The sequence below is a fragment of the Bidens hawaiensis genome, unplaced genomic scaffold (genome assembly GCF_021521415.1).
Source record: "Bidens hawaiensis isolate Kalapana, Puna unplaced genomic scaffold, B.hawaiensis_p1.1 tig00017856_1, whole genome shotgun sequence".
Classification (NCBI taxonomy): Eukaryota; Viridiplantae; Streptophyta; class Magnoliopsida; order Asterales; family Asteraceae; genus Bidens; species Bidens hawaiensis.
Window position 1 is genome coordinate 51,363 of NW_027492693.1, and position 10,272 is coordinate 61,634.

Genomic DNA, 10,272 nt, shown 5'->3' on the forward strand with positions numbered 1-10,272 from the left:
GATCAATACGCGCAATATGAGGGTCAATTAACGTGAAAAAGACTTGGGGAATCGTAGTACATACCTTGAATTGAAGTTCTAAGGCTTAGAATTGGCTGCACAAGAAAAAAAAACGTGGGTCTTGGTCTTGAAGAAGCTGCCGATCGCACAGCTATAGGTGGCTAGGGTTTTATTTTTTTTTTTATGTTATAACTTAAGATATTACACTCTAGTCCTTCTAGATTTAAGTGTAAGGCAAAATGGAAGGAATGGTTAGGTTCTTTAACGTACCGGGATGACGTGAAGGCTTCCGAGAAACGTCGGTTAAGTCCCGAGATTTATACATACTCTACAAGCTTTAGTTCTTCAAACCGGAATTAACGGGTGTTACATTGGGTCATCCCATTTTCATAGTTTCTAAACTTAAAGTCTTTCCCTCTGATCGTTCTGTGATAAACTCTCCCGATGAACAGGTGGGTCTCCCTTTTCATTTTTAAACTTTTTTAGTTCATTTTGTCTATTACTGTATTCATAATATGTTAAAACCATAAATGGCAGAGAACGATGGAGTCAGAGTTTGCTTCCATATTTAAAGTTGCAGAGAAGACTCCTGGCCTTTACTTCTCATATGGTGTTAACATTACATTAAGGTCCCTCTTTTTCTCTATGTTATATCATGTCAAATCATATTTTTAACCTTTATTGTGAGTTGTATTGTTTATATGTATACTTTATCTTATGCTTCATCAGTTTAACTCTTGTATTGTTTATATGTATACTTTATCTTATGCTTCATCAGTTTATGTCTCTTTATTGTTCATTATTTGGATATTATTCTTATATTACATGATGAGTATGACATTCAAATTGGATTATTGTTTTTGATTAAAAATATTTTGTGAACTTTTTATTTTGTTTTGGTTCCATGGTGTTATGCAGTGCACAACGATTGAATGACTTGGGTGATGAATCAAGGCTTCTTCCTCTTTGGAGGCACTGCCCTTTCATGAGCGGTTCTTTTTCTTTAATTGACTTGATGAGAGAGCCCCTGATCCTTTTGTTTTTAAATGTGTAGACCCACAAATTTTGGATGCCCTAAACTGCCCTTTCATGAGCTATTCCTTTTTCTCTTTAATGGACTTTACTAGATTGCCCCTGACCCGTTTGTTTTTAAACGTGCAATCAAACATTTTTTTGGTCAAACCGATCGGTTATTTTTTCTGTACGGTTAATTTATTTACAGTTTAGTTAAGTCGAATATATATAGATTAAGAGTCTACACCGTTCAGTTTGCAGCCTTAACCCGTTATTTCACAGCATTACTAATGTGTTTCTAAACATGCAATTGCAAACCCACAATTTTTAATTAAAAGCTTTAAAAAATGAATATGTTTTTAAACATGCAAACCTACAACTATTGGTTAACAGTCTTAATGACGATCGGTTATCTGTTCGGCTCGGTTAATTCATTTATAGTTCGCTACGTCTGTTAAAGTTAAATAAATGAACATGGGCATGGTTGTGTTCGTTCGGTTCATGTACCGGCCTAGAAAAAGAGGAGTTAAACGGATGACATATATAATGTATATTTTGCACTAAAGGTTATTTATCTTGATGCAGTTCGTTCTCCGATCACCTGGAGTACAAATTAACAAAAGAAGGGATTGAAAATCTTTCAACCAAGAAATGGAAATATAGATGGGGGGTTAATGCAGCTAACTGCAAGTGGGAAGCAACCAAGAAGTTGAATCTAGAGGTATTGTAATATTGTTGACCATCATGCAACATTATAACTTAAGTTTTTTTAAAAATCTTTGTTACGTTTTGCAGGATTCTTACGCGAATTCGCCTTATGGTCTAAATAGAAAGTTATATGACCATTGGTTGAAGACAAAGATCATTCCTCTCTCTTTGTAAGTGGCTAACTTTTTGTTAATTATAATAACTTCAAGTTTAACTTTACATCTACTATTTAAATAGGTAACACTTATCGGGACATATTACACCACAACAAAAAGCCATTTTAAAATAAAGGACGGGAAGAAGACTCTAATATGATTCCAAGATCTCGGGTTGTCTGGATGTGGTGGTATATGAATTTTAGTAACGAACATGAAAACGGTCCGATAATTTGTTTATTGAATCTGGTGTTAATTTTCTATAGTGTGAAGTGGTAGATATGGCTTGATCTATTCTAACTATAAACTCTACTTATTGTGTTAAACTATTCTGAGTATTTTTTGTGAGTAGGTTGAATTAGTATGTGTGACTAGAAACACACTTCCCAAAATTCAAGTTATTTTTGCCCGCATATTTTTATGTTAAAGTCATTATTAGTTTTAAACCCATAGTTTAAAATTGTTTACTATTGCTTTGGTTAACCGTGCATGTTGAAGTCGGTTCGGTAAGACGATAACCATAGCTGAATAATTTCGGTTAATTGTTCAATGTGTTTAAAAAAATAAATAAATTTTTTGGTTGTTCCGGTTGGAAATGGTTAAAACACGATTATGAAGTTAAGAAGCTGAAAGATGTTGGTTCCAAGCTCGGTTTCAGTTATAAGCCATTTCAGCATGAATTTAACATCAAACCCAGATATATAACATTATAATATCTCATTATTTGTGAAACCCTTTTATCATCAAACTTTAAGTATATTATTAACTTTATTATAATAAAAACCAAAAAAATTATAAATATTAGAAAGGAATAATATAAAACAACCCCCATAATACGGGGGATGTCCATTGCGGTGCCCCATGGTTAATACTAAAGTACAGCAAATAGAATTTAGGATTGAAATGAAAGACAACAAAGGTTAGTTTGGGGTAGAATACAAAAGAATCAAACTTTGTTATGAAAAGATACTTTTAGGAAAATATTACAACATAATGCTAATATATTATAGCATTTTATCACGCCCTCTCTTTTAACTTTGATATATTCATAGATTAATTTCTATACAATACATAAAAAGTAATTATTTAAACTCATCTACTTACAGTGAGACCATAAAATAACAAAAAAGAAATAAAAAAACGACGATATAGCACAACTAGTTGGTGCCATATGGACCGACCCGTGATCTGCGATCCATATAATCAAGGAATGGGGAAATATTTTTAGACAAAAACTAATATATATGTATAAAATCTAAACAAACTTTCGTACAATACATTAAATTAAAATCCACAAAAATATAAACAATAAATATAATAAAAAAAACATGTAATACACATCCAAGTATATAAATTTGAATGAATATAACAAATTATCTTATAATATATTAAATTAAAATAATTAATTACAAAAATATAACTGCAATATGATTAAAAACAAAAACTTAATTAAACCCGCGTGACACGCGGGCTAAAAGCTAGTGTGTGTGTATATATATATATATGTATGTGTTTGAGAACATATAATTGTGGGTTATTTGAAAACTCTTAAATTATTTAAGAACTTAAAGGAACTCTTGATAACTAATATTTTTTATAAAATTTTTTGTAATGTTATTTAAGTGTAGTTTTATCACTTTTGATATCTATATTTACGATTACAATTATGAAAATTAGTTTTTTACGCATATCTATGTTTTTTTACACTTATGTAAATTTTTATCACATAAATTATACACATGTGTAACTTGTGATTTATATATGTAATTAGAAAGGTTTTATATAAATAATCGAAGTTTTATATAATTTACTATAAAACGATTACAATAAAGTGGCAGGCAAACGGGCAACAAGCTGCGCCGCAAGTCTCAATCGAAGTTTTATATGTAATCAAAATTTTTTTTTATAAAATATGATAAAACAAGTCTCAAATAATGTTAATATATAAAAAAAGTTAAAAAAATATTTGCTTTTTAAGAGTTCCAAAAAGTTCTTAACTTTTTTTGAGTTCTAAAATGAAACTAACCCTATATATATATATATATAGGGGAATGTTAACGTATAAATGAAATTAACGTGCTAATTGTGAGAATCAAGTAGAGTAATTATGTAATTACATCGTAGAGTAATTACACAATTACTCTACGATGTAATTACATAATTACTCTACTTGATTCTCACAATTAGTACGTTGATTTTATTTATATTTGATCCAAACCCTATATATATATAGGATCAGGATCATGTGAGAACTTTTTGGGAATAGAGAACTATGAGAACCATTTTAGACCACAAAAAAACCCAAAAATAAAAAAAAACCATAAAACAAAAAAAAACTCAAAAATAAAAAAAGTAAAAAAACCAAAGTTCTTATTTATCATCCCGGTTTCTAAAAAAACATAAAAAAAAATTCTCGATTTAGCTAAATTATACATATATGTATAATATGTACACACATGTTTTTTTCCTATACACATATGTATAATTTAAGGTAAATGATAATGTACATATGTGTACGTTACATAACTAGAGATTAAATGAAAGTATACATATGTGTATAGGTATAATACGAATTAAAAAGGAAAAAAAATCTTTTTTTTTTATTATACATATATGTATAATATGTACACACGTGTTTTTTCCTATACACATACGTATAATTTAAGGTAAATGATAATATACATATGTTTATATTACGTAACTAGAGATTAAATGAAAGTATACACATGTGTATAGGTATAATACGAATTAAAAAGAAAAAAAAATTTCGGTTTTTTTTAATGAAACCGGAATGAAATATAAGAATTTTGGTTTTTTTACTTTTTTAAAATTTTCGGTTTTGTTTGTTTTATAATTTTTTTAATATTTTTTTAAAGGGTTTTTTTAGTGGTCCAAAATGGTTCTCAATTTGCCAATGGTTCTCTTAGGATCCTTACCATATATATATATATATATAGGATCAGGATCATGTGAGAACTTTTTGGAAATTGAGAACTATAAGAACTATTTTGGACCACAAAAAAACCCAAAAATAAAAAAAAAATCATAAAACAAAAAAAAACACAAAAATAAAAAAAGTAAAAAAACCAATGTTCTTGTTTATCATCCCGGTTTCTAAAAATAAAAAAAACCTTAAAAAAATTCTCGGTTAGCTAAATTATACATATACATATATGTATAATATGTACATATATGTACACACATGTTTTTTTCCTATACATATATGTATAATTTAAGGTAAATGATAATGTACATATGTGTACATTACATAACTAGAGATTAAATGAAAGTATACATATGTGTATAGGTATAATACGAATTAAAAAGGAAAAAAATTGGTTTTTTTTATTATACATATATGTATTATATGTACACACGTGTTTTTTCCTATACACATACGTATAATTTAAGGTAAATGATAATATACATATGTGTATATTACGTAACTAGAGATTAAATGAAAGTATACACATGTGTATAGGTATAACACGAATTAAAAAGAAAAAAAAAATTTCGGTTTTTTTTTTTAATGAAACCGGAATGAAATATAAGAATTTTGGTTTTTTTACTTTTTTAAAATTTTCGGTTTTGTTTGTTTTATAATTTTTTTAATATTGTTTTAGAGGGTTTTTTTAGTGGTCCAAAATAATTTTCAAAATTCTCAATTTGTTAATAATTCTCTTAGGATCCTTACCTTATATATATATATATATAAAGTATAAGAATACAATGAACATAAAGTGATATAGTGAAAACTAAAACAAAGGCACATAAAGTGCATAATGATAGTAATGTGACCATAAAACCAACCGCACTACCTGCTATGGATACACTTAGATATTTCGCTTTATCCGTGACCACCGGCACCTCATCACCCTAACCAACCTTGCTTTATATGTGAACTAATCACTAAAGTGATCAATCATAGAATCTGTAGGCCAACATCCAGATATTAATTTTGGTCCCCAATAAAATATCTATCTCCATTCAAGGCTTGTTTGATCCGTAAAAGGTAATATGCTGTAAATGTTTCCGTTTTCATGGGATTTTAGCAAAATTCTTCAGTTCTATTCAATCATCCTGCATTGATCCAACACAAACTATTTCATACTCTTCGCCTATGATAGTAATTTTTGCATTTCTGAAGAAACAATGAAGTTAATGTTAATCAAGGGACTCAATATATTTCCCATCTTACATGAATAATGCAATAACTATAGCCATCTTATACTGACAGGGAATGGGATAAAATATTAAATAGGTATATAGGACTATAGTAGCATCTTTTATTATGTAACCACTAACCACTTACCACAATAAACTCCTATCTAAAATACTAGATTCTATCTCATCCTATACTATAGAATCATCATGTTGGAGACTATCCAACCTGATATTTTTGGAAAATAAACATTCTATATGGTGTATCATCTTAGATGTCATAAACCAAAAGACATGATATTTTTTGTAAAATAAATATTCTTCATGGTCTATCGTCTTTAGATGTCATAAACGAAAAGACATTAGTCACTCGATACCAACTCTTTTAGTAAGTAACCATATAACAAAAAGGAAACACCATCTCATCAATATGCTTATACGCATGTGTTCGCACCTTTATACATGTTTAATCACGCAGTTGTGCATTGTAGGAACAGTCTTCCTCATAAAACCCACAATTATATGATTTTTGTGTGTTTCCCTCTGTTTTTACCCATGTGTCTTAAATATTTCAGAAGCAAGTTGTTTACTTATTTATATACGTGATCATTATAAATAGTGTGTTTAATAACCCCACACTATAGGAAATCCTAAACTAGTGTTTAATAATACAAACTTCAAGATGAGAGTAAGTAACTCGATATCCAACTTTAGAGGTTACATGAAGATGCCATCTTAACTCCATCTCTTTTATTATTCTATTTCAGACTCTATGTTGGATGCTGAAAAGATTTAGGAAAAACATTGAACAAAGCACAAATGTTTCCACAGGCACTCTTCTGTCCTTATACGATATGTTACCATTAAGTACCTCTTTAGATATATAGCATCTTAATGTTATTTTAAAAATATGAATTGCTCGTTTAATATGGGAATTCCAATCTGTCAAAACTTTAATTTCAGGGAAATCCTATTCTTGTTTCTCAGCACCATGGGAACTTGATGAGCAGCAGCATAATCCTGAAGCAAAAACCAACTCTGCACAGCTCGGGCAGCCCATTGCACTTGAAGCACGTGGAATGGAAATAGTAAACGAAGAAGAAATAGTTGACATGACGCCCGCGTCTTTTCATGGACTTCTTGCAATTGGAACTCTTGGTTCTGTTATAATCCCCGTAACACCCGCAGTTGACGAAGAAACCAGTGAAGGAGTGCAGATTCTGAACAAGAAGTTAGAAAATCTAACTGAAAAAGAGCTAGAAAAGGATGCCAAAGAGAACAAAAATATGGTGAAAGAATGTTATGAAACGCCAGCAATCATAGAAGATGAGAAGGAACAAAAGACTACACTTGCCATATCCTACAAGAGATCAGATAAATTAGACAAAGGGGTGAAAAGAGAAACTCGTGCGTTTCATGTTATGAAGAAAATGCTGAAAAAGCTTGATTTCACATCAAGGTGCAGCACAACTTTGGCTACTATTTATGATTCAACCTAGGAAACACCCACCAAGGTAGGTCATCTAGTGAGCTTCAGTTACTATTAGAGGTACCAACTTCAACCCATTGACTTGTGAGTGGGTTGTTTAGGTTGCGATAGATCTCAAAATGGGTAAAACTGAAAATTTTTAAGAACGACCAATGTCTGTTTTTAATGCATATAACCTGAAACTCTTAACTTCAAAAGAAGTCTTTATGCGTATTAATAAGTTTGCAATTTTATCATCTTTTTTAGGTCTTCCGAAAGTCGAGAAAAATCCACCCGCAAGGAGCTGATACTCATGTCAATAAGTCACATAAGTATGAGGTCAAGAAGATGTGTTATGATAAAGAAGTGCCATCAGATGATGATGACAAGGAAACAATTAGCAGCAACATGTTTGCCCACGGGCCTTTCAACATGCAGCCAGCTGGAAGAAAAGCTCAGTGGATTAAAACTGATGCAGATTGTAAGTACAAATGCATGATAACTTAGAGGTTGTAATTTAATAAACCCACTCATAAGTGAATGGGCCATTTTGGTTTGTGTTTAATCCAAGGGACCATATAAAAAGGCTTAGATAATATGGAATGGGTTAAAAGCCGCCCAAAGTCTTTTTTTTAATGCGATAATTAAACTTCCTAAATCATTTTATTCAAAGATATGGATTACCAATATTTTTGGTAATTAGGATCAACACAGTAATAAATATAAAACAATTTACTGGACAAGAATGTGTTATCGGAGCAGCCCGACCTGACCCATTTCTACGACTTTTTTCAGCATGACTGTTATAAACAGTAGGTCACAGCTGTATTTACAGATTACTCATCCATTTTTCTATTTTCTACTATTTATGTGTAGATTTTGTGCTGGAGTTTTAGAGGCTGGAAAAATGGGTTGTTGATGCTCTATAGTTGTCTCATCCTTGCAAGAAAGAAGTCTGGTTGCGTGTTGGATTGGTAGTATCAAGTATTGTAAACCCACCATTCTAGAAGAAACAAAAAACAAAATAAAATAAAAAAGTATTGCAAAGCCGGTTACCCGTTATATCTGGTAAAAATGATAATGAATGGTGTATAAGTGTGCATTTTCCATTATTGTCAATCACCAAAGCGTCTGGCCTCCTTGCTTTATATAAGACTATGTGTAATGGGAGGAAGACCAAGAGTATAGGGAAGTATTATGTCATAATGTATGGACTTGAGTGTAGCGTATAACAGAAGTTTAATTGAAAGATTGGATAATTCTTATTCAATGAAAATCAGCCTTAAATACTAAATCAAAAACTAACTGACTCAACCTATTAAACAGGAAACATAAACGTACAACTAAAAACTAGCAGCAGACTTAGTAAACTTTGACTTCTTGAATTATCCTTAACAAACTCCAACCGTCACTTCATGTTTGGATTATCTCCAACACCCTCCCATAATTCAAACTTCCTGACTCCCAACTTTGACTGCAAATAATAAAACTGCTCAGTTCCAATGGCCTTTGTTAACAAGTCAGCAACTTGTTCTTGAGTATCACATGCCTTGAGCTCAATTAGACTTGCATCAACTAGATCCTTGATATAATGATACTTGATGTCAATATGCTTACTTCTCTTGTGAAGGGCTGCATTCTTTGATAAATAAATTGCAGATAAATTATCACAATAAATTTTGGTTGCTTGTTCTTGTGTGTACCCGAGCTCACTTAAAAGCTTTCTTAACCATATAGCTTGACAAGCTACACCATTTGCAGCCATAAATTCTACTTCAGTAGATGAAAGGGCGACTACAGATTGCTTTCTTGAACTCCATGAGACTGCTCCACTACCAATGGAGAACACATATGCTGAGATACTTTTCCTATCATTGATGGTACTTGCCCAATCACTATCTGTGTAGCCCTCCAGATGTACTTCCATCCCTTTTTCATACCACAAACCATAATCAGTTGTGAAGAATAATCTTGAATTATTAATAAAGTTGAGGGATTGTTTTGTAAGTTTATTTTAATATGGATTATTCTAGAATAAGTTTGCATTGTTTCCTAAATTAGGTTTTGATTGGAGAGCAAGTTTAGTAGGTCTATAAATATGGTCTAGATTATTAGTTTTATTTAAGAGAGTCAAGAGGTCAAGATAAGTCTCTTGTCCTTATATGTTCGTGAAGTTATGTTCGTTTGATAAGTTCGTTTGATTATATGAAATAGTCGAGGGTTGTCACCCCAAATATCTCGTGTTTGTTTGTGTGTTTGATTTGATTGTTTGATCCGTTTGGGCCAACAATTTGTATCAGAACTACGGCTCATATTCACGTGAAGTTTTACGTTACTTTGCTTGGTTCGGAGAAACCGCTTGATTGCAACAAGAACGTAAGGTCGAAAATTAAAGGAGACGTTCGTTTGAGGTTCTTTAAAATGGTGGATAATTAGTTCCGTTCAAGAAAAAGATGGTAAATGTTTGCTCCTTATTGAAAACGGTGAGAGTAGTCACAATTAATTAATTATGATAAGCTTTGTTTGGCATTCAAGGGAAGTCGGTGGAATTATTGAAACCATACAAGCAGGTGGTTAAGGATTTTAAGCTGCCTAAAAAATTAGTGGTTCTTGTTGATCGAAGAAAAAGATAATAAGCAAGGCATGCACACCTGTTTGAAGTGCCATTGTTAATTGATGATTATGCAACGAAGTTGGGTGGAGTACAGTCAAAGTAATAGAGCTTGGGAGCAGTACTTGAAGAAGAGGTTTTGGTAAGAAAATTTT

The 10,272-nt window shown here is 31.2% G+C and overlaps 1 protein-coding gene across 1 annotated transcript; it reads left to right on the forward strand.

Annotated features, from left to right (window-relative positions):
• Positions 1 to 543: 543 nt before the first annotated feature.
• Positions 544 to 8,500, forward strand: LOC143554826 (uncharacterized). The gene is made up of 6 exons (XM_077044502.1): positions 544 to 629; positions 1,600 to 1,735; positions 1,810 to 1,834; positions 7,002 to 7,513; positions 7,774 to 7,987; positions 8,383 to 8,500. Exons 1-6 carry the CDS (start codon positions 544 to 546, stop codon positions 8,400 to 8,402), a joined length of 993 nt encoding a protein of 330 aa, XP_076900617.1. The 3' UTR covers positions 8,403 to 8,500.
• The last annotated feature ends 1,772 nt before the right edge of the window (positions 8,501 to 10,272 follow it).

What these genes read in the sequence shown, in the direction of transcription:
- LOC143554826 (XM_077044502.1), top strand. Translation starts at nt 544, where the DNA reads ATGGAGTCAGAGTTTGCTTCCATATTTAAAGTTGCAGAGAAGACTCCT. An exon ending in TTACGCGAATTCGCCTTATG is followed by an intron (nt 1,835 to 7,001) that starts GTCTAAATAGAA and finishes CTTTAATTTCAG; the next exon opens with GGAAATCCTATTCTTGTTTC. An exon ending in CAAGGTGCAGCACAACTTTG is followed by an intron (nt 7,514 to 7,773) that starts GCTACTATTTAT and finishes CATCTTTTTTAG; the next exon opens with GTCTTCCGAAAGTCGAGAAA.